Raw genomic sequence first — 19,286 nt, 5'->3', positions numbered from 1 at the left:
AACTTAGGCTGGTCTGTGACTATCGGATCCTAAACAAATACACCATTCGGGATAGGTACCCGCTCCCTTTAATCTCGGAACTGTTATCAAGGGTGCAAGGGGCTAAGGTCTTTACCAAGCTTGACCTGCGGGGGGCCTATAACTTAATCCGTATACGGGAAGGGGATGAATGGAAGACGGCATTTAACACGTGTTTCGGATGCCACGAGTTCCGAGTCATGCCTTTTGGGCTTTGTAATGCTCCTGCGGTATTCCAGAGGTTCATGAACGATGTGTTCAGGGACCTAATTGACCAATTTTTAGTGATTTATTTGGATGATATCTTGATTTTTTCTAAGGACGAGAAAGAACATCGTCAACATGTCAAGCAGGTTCTGCACCGACTGCGGGCTAATGGGCTTTTCGCCAAGGCTTCCAAGTGCGTCTTTCATGTGCCTGAAGTGGAGTTCCTAGGTCATGTAGTGTCAGGTAGGGAACTTAAAATGGACCCACATAAGGTTGACGCCGTCAACTCATGGCAGGAGCTGAAGACTAAGAAGGATGTACAAAGGTTCTTGGGTTTCGCTAATTACTACCGGGAGTTTATTCCGAATTTTGCAAAGCTCACGGTACCTTTGACGCAGCTTCTGCGCAAGAAACAGCCATTTGTGTGGGGGCGGGAAGCTCACGAGGCGTTTCTACAACTAAAGTCTAGTTTTCAATCGGACAACATACTAACCCATCCTGATGTTGACAGACCGTTCGTGGTAGAAGCGGACGCTTCTAGCTACGCGTTGGGGGCTGTATTGTCTCAGAAGGATTCCTCAGGGACCTTGCGTCCCTGTGGATTTTACTCGCGGCAACTAACACCCTTCGAGCAGAACTATACCATATGGGAGAAGGAGTTGTTGGCGATTAAGGTGGCGTTTGAGGTGTGGCGGCACTGGCTTGAAGGGGCACGGCACCAGATCGTGGTCAGATCTGATCACAAGAACTTAGAGCACTTGCAAACAGCAAAGAAGTTAAACCAGCGTCAAATCCGCTGGGCTTTGTTTTTCTCCAGGTTTAACTTCAAGGTGCAGTTCGTGGAGGGGAAGGCAAACTTGCGGGCCGATGCTTTATCCCGCAAGCCGGAATTTAAGACCAATGAGCAGGTAGTATGTCAGACCATCTTGCCTACTGCCTCTCTGTGTGTTGTAGATAATGAGCTTGGGTTACATGACCAGATCCTTGAGGCTCAGAAGGATGATGTGTGGACTCAGGAGCAACTGATGCTGCTCTCTGCAGGTAACCGTACCATACTGCCGCATCTCCAGGATCAAGACGGGGTATTGGTGCGTAGGGGGCAGGTTTACGTACCAGTGGGGGCCCTCAGGTTGGAGGTGATTAGAGCTCACCATGACGAACCCATGGCTGGGCACTTTGGCAGGTTCAAGACCGTACAGCTTATCACCAGGAGCTACTGGTGGCCAAAGATGCGGCAAGACATTCTGCGCTTTTGTGACAGCTGCGCCGTTTGTCAGCAGAGTAAGACGCCTGTTGGGCGCCCTAGAGGGTTGTTATCGTCTTTACCTGTTCCGGAGAGGCCATGGCAAATCATTTCCATGGATTTTATTTCAGATTTGCCTAAGTCTGGGGGTTATACTTGTATTTGGGTGGTGGTGGATTTATTTAGTAAACTGGCTCATTTTATTCCTTGTTCAACCATTCCGGCGGCCCCTACGTTGGCCTTACTATTTACAAAGCACATCTATCGTTTGCACGGAGCACCCGAGGTGATTATTTCAGATAGGGCTCCGCAATTTGTGTCACGCTTTTGGAAACACTTCCATGAGTGTTTGGGGACTAAGTTAAACGTGTCTTCAGCTTTCCATCCGCAAACGGATGGACAGTCGGAACGGGTTAATGGGCTCTTAGAGCAGTATCTGCGTTGTTTTTGTTTAGATCAACCCACGGCTTGGGTAAAGTGGTTACCGGTGGCGGAATTTGCTTACAACAATGCGGTGCACACGTCTAGTCAGCATACGCCATTTGAGCTAACTTATGGTTTTCACCCACGGGGAGGTGTGGCGCCGTCGACCAATGTGGTCTCTTCGGACCCTGTGTACCGCTCTTCGGAAATGGCTGCATTGCATGATGTTGCCCGTCGCTTACTGTTGGAAGCTAAGGCAACGCAGAAGACTCAGGCTGACCGCCACAGGCAGGCAGGGGAGGAGTTGGAAGAAGGGGATTTGGTGTGGTTATCTTCCAAACATATTAAACAGGCTGGGGGAAAGTTTGCGCCTCGGTATTTGGGTCCCTTTCCTATCGTTAAAAAGATTTCTTCTGTTGCGTTTCGTTTGCGTTTACCGTCTAGTTTAAAGGTCCATCCAGTCTTTCATCGTTCGCTGTTGAAACTTGATACCTCTAGTCGTCGTGGTGCTATAGCGGAGGGTATCACTGCCACTTCTCCGCCATCGGGGGAGGAGGCCTTTGTGAGAGGGGATAGTGTTATGATTGAGCCTCATGGCTCTGTTACTGACAGACGTGGGCGTAAGACTCCTCGAGAGTCAGATACTCTCGAGGAGCGAGAGAGAAAAAGACTGCGAGACATATTTGCAGCACCATCTGACGAGGAGTCTTTCGAAGGGTTTACGGAGAGAATGGAGGAGGGGCTGGTTAGCTCAGAGGAGGATGAGATGGATTGGACTCGGGTAAGGGAGGAAGTGGGTGCCACTGGCCACGATGGGACAGAAGATGAATGGGGACCTTCAGGATTAGACCCATGGTTTAGCTGGAGGGATGGGACGGGATCCACAGCTGGAGATGCTGTTGGGCGTAGTCAGAGGTGTTCCAGCTCTGACGAGGAAAGTGATGAGGAAACGCCCGGGTTAAGGAGGACAGCTGACAGTGATGAAGATTTGTAACTGGCATAAAATGGGGCTTGAGAGCAATTGCAAATTGCGTTGGGCAAGGTAATCTGGGCAAACGCTTGGGATCCGTGTGTGTGTGGGACGCTTCCCTGAAGACTTGTGTGCTTTCCTGTGCTGTGACGTAAGTTGATTGGAATCCAGGGTCAGACGGCGGGAGGGATTGTGTGGGCATTTGTTTGTGCAAACCTGTGCTTACTCTTATTAGCTTGACCTTCCGTCGTCTTCTTGACGGACGCCATCTCCTGCTTTGAGAACTCGGACTGAACTGACCACGGCTTGTCTTCCCCCCTTCTTGGACTTGGAAAAACTACAAACGTCTGCTTCTGGCTTTGATCTACGGAACGGAACTGGTCTACTCAACTGCTACAATCCTTGGCTGATTTACTCGTGTTGGAGATCCTGTCTGCTGTGTGTGTGGGGGAGCGACGCAAGTTACTCTAAGCACAGTGTTGGCAGCAGAGAGGAATCTGCTGCCAATTAGTTGCATTCTTTGTATCTTCTGTTCCTTGGCTTTTGTTTCGTTTATACCCAGGCTGAAGCAAGCAGTTTGTTTTTACCCGGATTAAACTCCGGTTTAATCCGGTTTATCTTTTGAACATTTACTTTTGCCCCTTTTTGCTCCTAAAGGCAAAAACTGCCTGGCCCTTGTGTTTTACGGGCATTTTTGAGTTCTGTAATCTAATAAACTCTGTTACTTTGAATCTTGTGGCGTTCTGTCCTTGACATAATCTGGAGCCTTTCATTCATGATAATGGCCAGGATCAACATTTATTATGCCTGCCATCAGGTAATTCTCTTTTTACATTCTCCTTTTCTAGAGAAGTGGCCACTTTCACAACACAATCATAAGTTTCCTTCTCCCTCTGCTACACAAGTTGTGATCACGCTTGCAACAGTTTATTCTGCTTATTCTCTGAGTAGCTAATTCCCATAATAGTATATTTTTCCTACACCTGAAGTACACCAGAAGGCAAAATTATTCAACCGAGCCCAGTTTTCTTTTCATGTTGCTGTATGTTCCCTATGGGATAGACATAAGTACCTATGAAGCCTACACCCTCTGCCCAGCTCTCCAAGCCACACCTTTTAACCCATGCCTTGGGTTAAAAGTGCGGGCAAAATCTTCTTCCCCAGGCAATTCAACCTACTATGTAGACAACTGTCAAAATATTTGCACTACTTCTAGGCAGCCTACAATCAGAGTTCTTTAGGTGACACATGCAATATGAATAATAAATGGCACTATACTACACACAGATGAGGTAAAGCAATAAAATCAAGAATAAGGGATCTATAAAAAGTTTCAACAGCTCCCTAGGATGAATGTGTATAGAAGACTTTCTGTATTGTCCAAAATAGAACAGACCAAGCATGCATTTCTGGGGAGCACATTCCCTAACCGTGATGCAATTATTGCAAAGGTCCTCTCTGTAGTAGCCTCTTACCAAATCTCAATTTAAAGGGCATACACTGCAACTAAAAGCATTAAAGCAGTTGATCTTGAGGAAAAGGCTGAGTAAACACTGTATATGCTTTCTGACTCCAACAGAGACCTCACCAAAGGCCAGCATGAGGGAAGAAAGCAAGTTTGGGAGATGTGAGTAAAACACATTGAAGCTTACAATGTCCTTCATATTTATGGTATATTGGAGAAAAATTGGCAGAGTGGTTATTTAAAATGCTAATAAGGTATTTCTGTAAACATCTGCAGATTACTTACACATCATCCATTATATACTTAAAGATGTTTTATAGTACCGTGGTGAGCAAAGTTTTTAGATGTAATCATTTTACATCTGAGAATAAAAATATCCAAATTTAAACAATACAAAAAAACTTAAAAGTATGTACTATAAGCCTGTTTAATTACACTCAAAGCCAAGAGTAGAAAACAGTAATATTACTCACCCACTACAAGTCCACATTCTGGACAGATCATGTCTCCAGCTCTGTAATCTTCCACCAAAATCGAATCTGGATGATTTGGACATGTCACTCTTGGTAGCACGTCCAAGCTTAAAAACAAAAACAAAAACAGTATTTTAGTACAGTATGTCAATTTATATTAAAACACATTTTTCCAGTTAAGCAAACGTAATTTAAAGCAGGATTGTATAAATTCAACCCCTTCCCTCTACTGCAGTGGTTCTCAACCTGTGGGTCACCAGGTGTTTTGGCCTACAGCTCCCAGAAATCCCAGCCAGTTTACTAGCTGTTAGGATTTCTGGGAGTTGAAGGCCAAAACATCTGGGGACCCACAGGTAGAGAACCACTGCTCTACTGGAAGCCTTTTATATAGGTTGCACCGTTTAGTGTAAGAAAATGTTTCTTTTAAAAGTGAACTACCTGTTCTAGCCACTTCTGTGTATTGTTTTGTTCTGTTTTAACACCCTGCCAATTTTAGGCATCTGTGCAGGTTCTGGGGGTTCCAGAACACAAAACTGATCCTGCATCGATGTCTACTCTGATACATGGGAGGAATGCTTTCATCAGAGATATTACCTTAAATATGCTATTTATTCAAAATGAATATAAAGAGAAACATTATTTTCTATATAAAGAGAACCAGTATTGCCAGAATGTTTTATAAAATGTAGACATATTTAGAGGAGAACTAAAGGGACGTCCAAAAGGAATAATTTACTACACTGCATTTCCATAAAATGTGGAGAAAGATGGAGTCATTGCAAAGCAGTTATTTATTCCAAAAGCCATCTGTCTGAATAAATCTCCCAGGATTTCAGACAAACAAAATTCAAGACTGACATGAAAGGATGTAATTTGCTACTTAAACTACTAGTATATGAAGTATTAATCCATTGGTTATTTAAAAACAAATGAAAAATCCAATATGAACCTGCTGATGATTTTATATTTAAATACATAGCAGCATACTATGTAAGCTAAGTAGCGGAATTAATCAAGTTCACAAATATTTTATGAGCTTGCATACCATCAAACTGCCTACTTGTAAGGGAAAAAAAACCTCAAAATCTAAGAATGAGAGTTGAGATACTCAACTGAAATGGCATAATCACTGTAAAATGTTAGCTTAATATGGAGAAAAGCGAATGTCAATTTCCTCGAACTGCCCACTGGAATTTCCAATTCTTTTTCTCCTTTTGAACAAAAGTACTGTAAAGTTATTTTAACACTGTTTTTTAAAATGATGACGACAAGGCAAACTCCAGGAGTACAACTACTCCTGAAAATATGTTCCACATAATACAGTTGGCCATGATTTCAAGGGGTGGGGCAGTAGGAATTTCAGTTTCCAACCCCTCCCCCACTTACGGTAAAATCCATGAACCAACAGACTTCAGAGTGGATGGAGACTAAAATTGTTGCTACTCCACTTTCCATGATACAGAGTAGCAAAAAATTTCAGTCATCCACCAAAGTCTGATTTACAGAATTCATTTAGGAGTGGTTGGCAACTGAAATCACTGTTACTCCTAACAGCTTCAAGGAGTGGAGTACTGACTATTTCAGTCGCAGCCACCTCTCACGGACCAGATTTCAATGTAGGATGGATCACAACTGAAATCATTGCTGCTCTAATCTGCAAACCCAAAGAACAATGGTCACTCCAATTGCCAACCACTATTGCCTCCCCCCAAGTCTACGGGTTTGTAGAATTCAGTAGGGTATGGTGGGCAACTGAAATTGCCACTATTCCATCCCTGCAGTTTCAGAGAAGGCAGATCAGTCCTTTCCTACCTGTCAGGTGTACAAGGAAGCCTTGTCCCACCCCAGAGATACCTTATTCACATTTTTCCACTTTCCCAGGGATTCTCTGCCCCTAACCCCCACAAATGAACACCAAAATAGAGGAGAAGGGGGGAAAGAAAAATTATTTTCACCAGCATGTTAAAAAACATTGAAGTTATACCCATACCACCCTGAACATGCCTGATCTCAGAAGCTAAACATGGCTGGGGTCTGGTTAGTGTTTGATGGGAGAGAAACCCAGGAATGCTGTACTGTAATCTAAAAAAAGGATTAATCTATAAGTTTCACCATCAAAATTGAGATTAAAAATGTGGAGACTAATAGAAAAAATAAGAAAAAAATACTCTCAATGCATTTTGGAAGAAGCCTTGAACTAAAGATTATCCCATACGGGTTTTTGAATGTGTTGGGGGCTGTCTCAACAAGTGGAAATGCTATTTTTCACACCATGTTTTCTCAAATGAATTTCAAATTAGTTTTCCTCTTGTCTGTCCATACTTTTTAATGCATGGGGGAATAGCTGAAAGCACTTGGTTTTAATGTTGTCAAAGGCTTTCATGGCCGGAATCACAGGGTTGTTGTGTGTTTTCCGGGCTGTATGGCCATGTTCCAGAAGCATTCTCTGACATTTCACCCACATCTATGGAAGCATCCTCAGAGGTTGTGAGGTATAGCTCCCAACCTCTGAGGATGCCTGCCATAGATGTGGGTGAAACATCAGGAGAGAATGCTTCTGGAACAAGGCCATACAGCCCAGAAAACACACAACAACACTTTGTTTTAATGTTGCCGGTGGTGCAATAAATCATAAGAGCTGTTGCAACAAGATTGGGATAATCCATATGTTGTTGTGACCATCACTTTTCATAGCTTCACTTTACTGTCTCAAGCTGCAATCATTCAACTTCTGGTGAGAAGTTGAAATCTTTGGCTGTATAACCATTAGTTCCCACTTTTTCCCCATTTGCTTCCCTTTTTTTAATTCAAGACAATCGCACAATTTTGCAATAAGCGTTTTCTTATTATTGCAAAAACCTCAAAAGATATTTTTTACAAAGTTACTGTTTCATGTCTCGAGCAACATCCAAAATAATTACCTCTTGAATGTGGACATACACCTTTAATTGTGATGATGTGCTTTGTATTCAAATTTATAGAAACTCTCACCTATAGGAACCCTCAGAGTTCTTCTGGCTCCTGCACCATAAAATAAGGTTTGGCACAGATACACCACTGTCTAGCAGAATAACATAATACGAGGGTTGAATGAAATGTAATGCCTCCACCTTCGTAACTCCTCAAAAGATGGCAGTAATGGTATGTGGCAGGTACTGGCTTGTTCAGTAGACTCTCCTCTACAGTTCCATTTGGCAGGAAGCCTTACCATTGAACGGTTGTGTTGTTAAAGTGCGAAGTATGGAACCCTGCACAGATGGTCGGTCTGACTTGCATGACAAACAAAGAGTTGGATGTCCTGTGTCAGCAACCACTGAGTTTCACAAGCAAAAGGTTGACAGATTGATTCAGGATGATCGTTGTATCACTCAGAGAAAAATTTCAAGCATAATGGGCATTTCACAAGAACGTGTTGGTCACATTATTGCTTTGCTTGGCTATCGGAAGATCCAACTCTTTGTTTATCACACAAGACAGATGTTCCCACCTCAACATCTTTAAACTTACTCGCCCAACGACACACAATACTCACATCAACACAATCACCATAAACAGCTTGCATTTTCTGATGAATCTCCTTTGGGGTGACACCTTCTGCTACCAAGAATTCAGTGACTGCATATTGTTTAAGTTGCATTGACTGCGCAGCGTTCCATACTTCGCACTTTAACACAACCGTTCAATGCTAAGGCTTCCCGCCAAATGGAACTGTAGAGGAGAGTCTACTGAACAAGCCAGTACCTGTCGCATACCAGTACTGCCATCTGTTGAAGAGTTATGAAGGTGGAGGCATTACTTTTCATTCAACTCTCATAGGAAAAAGACAGGGAACTACAAAATCCATGTTTATTACGTAATCCATATGTATTATGCTGAGAGGTAGAGAGAGGTTTATATGTACTCACAATCCTAGAAGTGTGCTATTGTGCAACTGTGATGTTATGTAGTAATAAAAAAGGCAGACTCAATTCTTGAAACTGCAAAGTTCTTCCAGTTTTCAAAAATGGGCACAGCCAACAAGAGGCAATGCACAGGTTGGAAGAAGTGGTCTAGGTGGTGATGATGCACTATGCAGAAAGCATAATTTGCATTTTGAAAGTGCTTTTAGGAATATCATATGAAATGAAGAGATCCAGGTGTGTTCTTGCTTTATACAAGGATGGGTCTGTGATACCAGAACAAGATTTCAGACCATTGTGCAGCAAAGTCCCTGGTCTCTTAAATGTTCCCAGTGTTTTTATTTATTTACCCAATACTTACCAGACCTGGTTATTTCACAGACGTATATCTTTAGCTCTGAATAAAAAGTCTGTTGAAACATGTTCAAGCAGTTCTTGTTTTCTTTTGTGGTGTGAGAATCTCTATTCTTTCCATGTTATTTCTGCCTCTGGTACCAAAGCTTTGGTAAAAGAAGTAATACCCAGAAAAACATTTACTTCATTAACTGAGTTATACATGTACTGGAATTACAAACTGGCAAGGGAAATTAACAACTTTGGATCACATCAATCATAATAATTTTCCAGACCATCTAGGCTGGAACAGGCTCCATTTTTATCTAGAAGACTGTATTTAATAATTGGTTTGTGATCACAAAATTCCATTTATTTTTCATGCTTTGAAAATTCTAAATGAGAAAACTAGATGAGAATCTCTGGTCATTTGGGCTGAGATGTAAGCCTTTTGTTTCTATATTACCATCCAAGAGACTCTAAAAACTATAAACCGGGGTCTAGAGGTATGGTAATTCAGGAGTGAATGGGAGTTAGCACAAGCTAAAATGAAAGTATTATCTGAAGAAGATGGTGATACTACCAATCAAAAACAATTGGTGAAACTGGTGACATTACTTTATCTTGCACTCTACCTGAAGTGGTATGTCATCTTGTTTAGGAAACAGCTACTGCCAGAGGTACCTTTCTGCACATTCTAGAAAAGGCAGTTGGCTTCAATCATCATTAACCGCCAGAGTAGATTATGGCAGTCAGTCTGGAATCTTTAATTGCTCCATGTTGTAGCTGGTCTCTTTACCACTAACAGGTAAGAATATGTAATATTGATCTTATTGCTTGCTCCCAAGGTCCACTGAGAATGCTGCTTCTAGCTTTTAAGGTCCTAAATTCCTGAATCCCAGGGTGAATTAAAAACAACATACTTCCACAAAAGCCTGACAGTCTACTACAACCAGTGTGAGTAATCTTATGCTGGAGGCCACACTGGGATGTGCAGCAATTAATAGTGATAAAGCAATGGCTGGCAACTCTAATGTCAGTAGGATGCTGAATCTGCTCTGTATTTTATCCCACATTTTTAAAGAAGCTACCCAAGGTATTGAATCCTATCTCCAAAATAAGTTCAGCAGCTTGAAGTGATCTCTTAAAATCAGGTTCAAAGGAATCTAAGCACAGTCAACCATGATTATTACTTGTATGGGAGACCACCAATTAATACACAATGAGGTAGACTATATTTCAGAGGAAGGAACTACGTGTTTCTAGAAATTCATATGGTCTTAAATCGAAATGCAACTTGAAAACACATGTTTATATAACACACACACACACACACACACACAACTTGGCAATGGCCATCATTACCAAAGATGGAACCTGAGGCCTTCTGCTTCCCAAACATTTGCCCGGCTATTGAGCTACATTCAGTAGGAAAGGCCATAGCCCATTAGAAGTATTTCCTAGACACTTACACATACTACTTGGCTCTCCCATCTATATAAAATCTGAATACAGCATATGTTCATACAAGCTCTATCTGGGCAAGTGTTCTTGCCAGCACTCTTGATTTGTTTCAGCCCTGCTCATCCTATATTGCATAACTATCACCCCATGCATCAGTTCCATTCCAGAAACAAAATCTACCACCACTCAAAAGCTTTTGCTGATTTGCCATCATATACCTTGATACATGGCTTTTATTTTAGCAATATCTACAGATCCAGATATGTCCAGAACAAAGCAACATACAATAGTTAAAGCCAGACAATGCTACATTAACATATGAAGGTTATTTTATTTTTACATTGAAGTATTTCTGCACAGCCCCAAACTAGATCAGACCATAATGCAAGGTCCCTTCCTTCCTATTCAAGAATGTAAAAAAATAAACTAAATTTCAGCTAAAGGCAGACATTTTGAAATACAAACTGGTTGAGGGCAGGTGGTTTAAATCTCCCACATCCACAATCCAGACTGGATCTGAATTTATAAAAAAGAAGTGTTACTAAGCTGGAATTCATTAGTGTTCTCCCATCCAAGTACAAACCAGGGCTGACTCTACTTAGCTTCAAAGTCAGATCTATAGCCTTAAGGGTATTTAGGCCTTGATTATAAATCGCATGCTATGTATTTAATGTGGCATGTGGTTTAGCCTTTAATTATTGGGTAGTGCAACGTATTTTCATACAGTGAAAAGTAAATATACCTGTTCTCCTAATTGAAAAATTAAGGAAGTTGCAGCGTTCAGCTAGTTTAAACACATAGATGGAATATGTATCATTTGGTATGTAAGTAAATGAGCCTCTGCTTGGATCCATAGGATAGATCTCAGTCCTAACATCAAGCAAATAAAAAACAAAAGGCTATAGCAACAAAAATGCCTAGCTTCACTGTGGGCTGGAACAGTTTTTATTGTAATAAATAAAGGCATTCAAACAAAGCTATACAACTGTCCAAGTTGGAGACCATCTTGCAACCACTGTTGGTGGCAGCCTTAAACATGCCTATTATGGCACATGCCTACAACCCCATGGGAGGGCAGACAATGCCATTCTATATACAGGCAGTCCCCGAGTTACAAACATCTGACTTACTCATAGTTAAGAACAGAGGTGAGACAACAGGAAGTGAGAGAAATCACCTCTAGGAAGAGAAATTTACTCCCGAAAGAGTAGTCATGAGGAAAAGGTATCTCAATTAAAGTTTTATCACCAATCCTTGTTCCCACAACAAGCCAAATTTTTCAAAATCCAATTATCACAGGGACAGAACATGAGATGAAATCTTCTGAATAAGGGCACAGACAGCAAAACAAACACCACAGGAGTGTTAACCCTTCCCTATACTATTCACAGCTTATATAAAGCTTGATTTGGCTGGAGTTACACTTAAAATGTACTTGCGCCCACTTACATACAAGTTCAAGCAGGAAGTCTGTCAATGTTCTCACCAAAAGGGTAAAACACACTGAGATATTCAAATGAATGCATGTGTTTTAAAATATAAATGACCTTAAGGTGCACATTCAATGTCATGTTAGTGTGTATACCAAGTTTCAGTAATCATAAGGCAACATCTTAAAGTGGAATTTTAGATACAAACATCTTTTATTAGGATTAGGCTGAAAAAAAGTTAAGCGATGATTTCTTGTGGCAGGCTTAGAATACTTTCACCATGGTTCTGTATTTATATTAAAAACAACCTTTAAACATATGCATTTGATAGCTACTACTGTCAGGACTTTAAATTTAAAAGGCCTATAGAAAGGCTTAATTGATTCATGCAATTTTAAAGGAAACATTATACTTTTAGTTTCAAAAGACTTAATAATCATTAGGGGCTTCCTATGCTTTGTGTTATCTTTGGGAAGATTTAATGCTGAAGAATTATGGCAGTTTGGTAACACTTCAACCAGCATGGCTCAATGCTATGAAATTCTGTGAAGTGTAGTTTGGTGAAACACCAGTGCTTTTTGAGAGAGAATGCTCAAGACCTCGTAAAAACCTCAACTCCCATGATTCCATAGCACTGAAACACGGGAGCTAAAGTGGTGGCAAACTGCATTAATTCTACAGTGTAGATGTACCCTTAAGTGGATAACAGAATTCAGAATATATTGATTAACTTTTGTGGTTTTTCCACCTATTTGAATCATTAGCAATGCATTTCCAGTAAAAACAGAAGTACCGTATTGCGAGTCCATGTTACATACACGTCAGCAAACAATTTGCAGACTCATAAAAGAAGTACTTTTCACTCTGCTGCCTTGCCAGCACTCTGGATGTAATCCAGAAGAAAAACTTAATCAGCCTCCTAAGTGCAAGCGATGTTTAGCCACATCATTTAGGCACAGGGTTTGCAAAGTGTGCCGAGCAAGTAAATTACTAAACAAATTCAGTGAACAAAGCAATCTGCTTCACACTACTAATCTAGGGCAATTGCACAAACTACCAGCAATGTGGTCATAATAATGAAAGTCAGAGAGCAAAGATGTTGCTCAACAGCAAATTTTGAGGGATATGAAATTTAAGAGTGCATTGTTTTCACAAAAGCTGATTAGATAATCACAAAACACTTCTAAATATACTTGATAGTGCTTAGCAATGCCCTAAAATGACCTCACTAGGAAGTTATATCACACTGTCTTCATTTAGAAATTGTACCTATAACTTTATTCATCCCTCAGAAAACACAATCTATATGTGAGTTCTGTTTATTCTGTTTAATTCTGCAATGCCAGGTACAAGCTGTTTAGAAGATACAGTAATTCTATTTTCATGCAATGACATTAATTCTGGAAACTTTTTTTTTTATAAAAAATCAAGCTGGATTGCATTAACAAAAGAGTAAAAAAAATTACAAAGACCAGGAAGCTACCAAAGATTTTTAAGCAGGATCCAAGACAGATGTTAGAAACTAAATCTAGCAGAGCTGCTAGTCCTATGAAAAGCATTACATGAACTACTTCAATTCCAATGTGTGCGAAAGGCAACTTGCAAGTTGATTCCTGCCTTTGCTGTAGTGTTAGGCCCCATCTAGACTGCCATATAATGCAGTTTCATAATGCGGTTTAACTGCAGTGAACTGGATTACATGAAATGTAAGTTTAAACTTGGAACTGTAATCACACCAAATTTTTAAAAATATATATGTTACTGACCTTCATGAAATTAAAAATTTACTGACTGCCAGTTAAATCAAATTACATACTGCCTTCACAAGGCTGTTTATACAATGGGTTGGTGAGAGTTTTCCGGGTTGTATGGCCGTGTTCAAGAAGCATTATCTCCTGACATTTCATCCACATCTATGGCAGGTATCCTCAGAGGTTGTGAGGTGTTTATATAATGCAGCAAAACTGTGTTACATTAAGTTTGTCTTCATTTGTTTCTAATTTACTGTATTTCAATTTTAACATCAAATCAATATAGAGCTTATAGCATGGGGGATAGTATTAGCTAGGCCGGTTTTAAATAACTCTAAGTAACCAGAAACTACATTTACCCGGCATTTACCAAACTCCGTGGGTGCCAATTTACAGAGAATCTACTGTACAGTAAATGTAATAATAATTGTGATCATTTCTGTTTTGAACTCTCTTCTCCCCTTGATCTGTTGTTGGAAGGACAAACACAGGCCAGGAAATGATCTTCTCTCATCAGCTGGCAGCATTAGTCACCTTTTACTTCCTTCAGGGCAGAGGTTCTAAGTTTGTCAAAGGCTTTCATGGCCAGAATCACTGGGTTGCTATGAGTTTTCCGGGCTGTACAGCCATGTTCCAATAGCATTCTTTCCTGACATTTTGCCTGCATCTATGACAGGCATCCTCAGAGGTTGTGAGATATGTTGGAAACTAGACAAACTGTGGAAAGTCCAGGTGTGGCTGTTTCAATTGGCCACCTCGATTAGCACTGAGAAACCTTTCAGCTTCAAAGTCTGTCTGTTTACTGCATGGAGAAATCCTTTGTTGGGAGGAGTTAGGTGGTCATGATTGATTCAAGTCTGGAATTCCTGTTTTCTGAGTGGTGTTCTTTATTTACTGTCCTGATTCTGATTCTGTCCTGATATGGGCATTGCCCCATATGTAAGCCACCCCAAGTCCCATTTGGGAGATGGTGGTGGGGAATAAGAATAAAGTTATTAAAGTTGTTAAGCAGCCAGACCTTGAATCTGAAAGGCTATTCAATGCTAATCAAGATGGCCAATTGAAACAGTCACACTGGCCTCAAACAGGCAAGAGTTCTTTCTGCCACCCTGGACTTTCTACAGATATATTAACCCGACTTCTGTGGCTTCTAAGAGACCTCACAACCTCTGAGAATGCCTACCACAGATGTGGACAAAACGTCAGGAAAGAATGCTTCTGGAACATGGCCATACAGCCCGGAAAAATTCACAGCAACCCAGGCTCTAGGCTCTCCCCCCTTCTCAGAAACTTTATGGAAAAGCCCCCAATATTACAAAAGACCGTCTTGATAAACATGACGTGTCACAAAACCAAACATAAAGCTAAAATCATTTTTAAAGGGGGTGGGAGTAATATAAGCTGCCCCAGGAATGGCGTGTAACAGCCTTGCCACACATCCAAAATACGGGTTTAAAGGGGGGGCTATTCTAGCCCAGGGGTGCGGCCACACCGCAGAATTACAGCAAGTCTGACACGGCTTCACGGCTCAATGCTATAAAATTCTGGGGTGGCTCCAGAGCTCCCTGACAGAGAAGGCCAAACATCTCACACAAACCCGGAATGGTATAGCCCTGCGCCGTGGCACTAAAAGCAGGGTCAAGTCAAGCCAAAGCCTTCCCTTCCTTCCCCCTTCCCCGGTCCGGTTCCGCCGCTTCTGGAGGAGTAAAACATCCGAAACCCCTTCTAGCGTCCCCCACTGACCGGCTCGTCGACGCCATCTTGCTTCCTCTTGGCCGCGGAGCCTGCGTAGCGTTGGGCGGTGCCCCTTTTATCACTACGCTCCGGGGGCGGGGCTTGATTAAGGCCAGCCACTACGGCGAGTGGCGTGGGACAATTATTTTGAAGAGGCAAAGGAATGGAATGTGAGTCCAAGCTCCTCCCACTTCCCATCAAGAACCACTCATTACGAGGCTGTCATTTCAAGCCAGGTGTCTCTGCGGCGTTTGTGAGGCTCTTTAGTTGGGCTTTCCTGTTGCATGAATATGCTTGAGCACACATTGTACAGTAACTAGAGTGCTGTGCTTTCCTTGGATACAGAGTAGATACACCAGGCATGGGCAAACTTGGCCCCTTCAGGAGTTTTGGACTTCAACTCCCACCATTCCTGGCCTCAGGCCTTTTCCTTTTTCCCCTCAGCCGCTTAAGGGCCCATGTTTGCTCATGCCTGGTGTATCTACACTGTAGATTCATAACTTCATCACAGTGCCCTCCCACTTAAGAAATGACAACCTACTGTGTTCATCATGTGACGTAGGCTTCAAGTGTAAGATAGATATATTATCTTGGGATTTCAAAAGCGTTGCCTGGTTCAAGATTGGGAAAGGAGTATGGCAGGGCTGTATACTCTCACCCGACCGATTCAACTTGTATGCCAAACACATCATGCGACGTACGGGGCTTGATGAATCCAAGGCTGGAGTTAAAATTGCTGGAAGAAACATGAACAACCTTAGAAACATAGAGGATACCACTTTGGTGGCCGAAAGCAAGGAGGAGCTGATGAGCCTTATAACCAAGGTGAAAGAAGAAAGTGCAAAAGCTGGGCTGCAGTTAAAAAATAAAAAAACCCCAAGATTATGGCAACCAGACTGATTGATAACTGGCAAACAGAGGGAGAAAATGTGGAGGCAGTGACAGACTTTGTATTTCTAGGTGCAAAGATGACTGCAGACACAGACTGCAGCCAGGAAATCAGAAGATGTTTACTTCTTGGGAGGAGAGCAATGGCCAACCTTGACAAAATAGTGAAGAGTAGAGACATCACACTGGCAACAAAGGTCCACATAGTTAAAGCAATGGTATTCCTCATAGTAACCTATGGATGCGAGAGCTGGACCATAAGGAATGCTGAAGGAAGGAAGATAAGACGTTTTTGAACTGTGGTGTTGGAAGAAAATTCTGAGAGTGCCTTGGACTGCAAGAAGAGCCAACCAGTCCATACTCCAGGAAATAATGCCCAACAGCTAACTGGAGGGAAGGATATTGGAGGCAAGGGTGAAGTACTTTGGCCACATAATGAGAAGACAGGAAAGCTTGAAGAAGATACTGATGCTGGGGAAAATCAAAGGAAAAAGGAAGAGGAGCTGACCAAGGGCAAGATGGATGGATGGCATCCTAGAAGTGACTGGGGGTGGTAATAGCCGACAGGGAGCTCTGGCTGTCTGGCGTGGTCTGGTCCATGAGGTCACAAAGAGTCGGAAACGATTGAACGAATAAACAACAAAAAGCATTGCAATGGCTTATCTTTTCAGACACTTTCTAACTGGTTGGCAAGTGACTTTTTTGCAAATCCTCTGGATAGAGATGGGCAGATTGTCAATTCTGACACGTGATGGTATTCATGGTTCTCAGCTTTAACATGATACAGTTAGGCAATTTGTGGGAGAAGCCAAAATGCCCTTTTGAGAAAAAGCTCCATTACCTTTTGCTCATCGAGGAGGGAAGATCGGCAGTATGTTGTCTCATGTACTTTTGGGGGTCTGGCCAGCTGACCACCCTGCCTGCCTGCCTTCCTTCTTTTTTGTGTGTGCCATGTGTTACCTCCCCCAGACACCTCCTTCCCCCCCTCCTCCTCCAGTTGACTCCAAGGGCCATCTAGTCCAACCCCTTCTTTCTGCCATGTAACAAAAGTACAATAAAAGCACCCCTGACAGATGGCCATCTTGCCTCTGAATAATAATAATAATAATAATAATAATAATAATAATAATAATAATAATAATAAAGAAAATATGTTCCTAGCTTGCAAGTGTTATTTCCTGTTTAGTTGTGTGGTCCTTGCTTTGAAAGTAGTTGTTGCGCTCCAAAAACTTCATTTTTGTGCCCACAAACTATGTTAAATTGGTGAAGACACTACAAGATATTCAGTCATTGAGAAACCAGAGCAAAATGTGCTCTAGCAGGATATCCCTCCTGCAAAGACAAAGTTTTTGCAGTTTAATCAACTTTTCCCATGTGTTTATGGTAGAATCAATTAGGAAATGACATTGATAACCCAGGAACAAAAATCATAGTCCAGGAGAGGAGGTGATTATTTTCACAAAGAAAGCAGGAGAGACAGTGGGCAAGAACAACTCTTTACAATGTGATGGCAAATCAACTGAGAACTCCTGAATAAAATGGAGTTTGCTAGTGTGTGGATATAGGAAAATCATCCATTTAATTTCAAAATGAAGTATGCCCGAGCTGTATGGTAATCTACTCTTCAAACCATTTGATGTGTTCAGTGGGATGAAGTCTTTAATGTAGTTTGACACCACTTGTCAAACTCCCTCCTGGGCACACAGAAGACTGGACGACTTGGAAAGTGCTGAACAGACTGCTGGCACCATGAGATGCAGAGTCAATCTTAAAAAATGGGGATACAAAGTAGAGTCCGCGGCATGCACGTGTGAAGAGCAAACCACAGACAACTTACTACAATGTAGCCTATGCACTTCCACATGCACAATGGAGAACCTTCTTACAGCGACACCAGAGGCACACAAAGTGGCCAACTTCTGTTCAGGGGAAATTTCGTATAATGGCAAGTTTTTAACTTTGTGGTTTTTATATATTATAACTCCATTCTTGATTCACTTCTAACACGATAAATAAGACACCACTTGAACTGCCATGGCTCAGTGCCAAAGGTCATGGGAGTTGACGTTTTACATGGTCTTCAGCTTTCTCTGCTGAAGAGTGCTGGTGCCTCACCAAATTACAGGGGTCGCTGTAAGTCAACAGGTGACTTGAAGGCACACATATAGAAGCATAGAATCATGGAGGTGGAAGAGAGCACATGTGGACTTTGTATCTCTTGCTGCAGAAATGTTTCGCATTGTAACACCAGGAGGCCATGCTGTGGGTTGTTCCCTGCTATACTTTTCTCCCTTTCTAAACTTGCAAGGGGATTTCTTTTTAAATCATTTCAGCTTCTTTAAATCTTGCAAACTGTATTGAACCCCTGGATATATATAATATACAAAATTATAATGACTATTAAAATATGAGGTTGGACAACACAGGATTGCATATATCTGTTCCAAGTAATGAAGGGTGTGTGCCATGTTTGGTCCAGATCCATCAAGCCACGGAGGAGCTTTTGTAGTACAAAGGAAACAACCAACCAACAGACAGACTTTTATATGTATAGATTTCTCCAGTTATAAAAACACAATATTTTGCAATTATACAGTAGTACCCTGATGTACATGTTAAATTTGTTCTGTGACCAAGCTCGTCACCCAATTTGCTCGTATGTCAAATCAAACATCACCTTTGAAATGAATTGAAATACTATTAATCAGTTCCAGCCTCCCCCCGCAATCCACACCAATACTGTATGTATGTATGTATGTATGTATGTATGTATGTGTGGCTCAGAAAAAAGTGCTCCTCTTTCTCCCAGACCCCACGGTCAGCATTCCCAAGCCCCCATTACCTGCATTTGGTGAGGATCTCTCCTTCTCCATGCTATTTTTATCTGCCTGTGTATGTGTACATGAGAACCTGGTCTTTCTTTTTTCTGCCCCTTTGGCTTCCTGTCATTGCCGCCTCACACTATCTGGGCCCACATACGCAGAGGGT

At 41.8% G+C, this 19,286-nt stretch overlaps 1 protein-coding gene across 2 annotated transcripts in view; it reads right to left on the bottom strand.

Annotated features, from left to right (window-relative positions):
* Positions 1-15,575, bottom strand: part of gtf2b (general transcription factor IIB) — a 35,099-nt gene extending 19,524 nt beyond the window's left edge. Inside the window, exons 1-2 of one of the 2 annotated variants that reach the window (XM_003220107.4) lie at positions 15,420-15,575; positions 4,800-4,906 (exon numbers count right to left, since the gene is read on the bottom strand). In XM_003220107.4, the coding sequence (XP_003220155.1) occupies positions 4,800-4,906; positions 15,420-15,436 (124 nt within the window). In that variant the 5' untranslated portion in view covers positions 15,437-15,575. Of the gene's footprint in view, positions 1-4,799; positions 4,907-9,059; positions 9,185-15,419 lie in introns of those variants that run through there. The other variant, XM_062978045.1, reaches the window with a different exon arrangement.
* Positions 15,576-19,286: the final 3,711 nt, after the last annotated feature.

The sequence above is a fragment of the Anolis carolinensis genome, chromosome 4 (genome assembly GCF_035594765.1).
Source record: "Anolis carolinensis isolate JA03-04 chromosome 4, rAnoCar3.1.pri, whole genome shotgun sequence".
In the NCBI taxonomy this organism is placed as follows: domain Eukaryota; kingdom Metazoa; phylum Chordata; class Lepidosauria; order Squamata; family Dactyloidae; genus Anolis; species Anolis carolinensis.
This window is presented reverse-complemented; position numbering and strand designations above follow the sequence as displayed.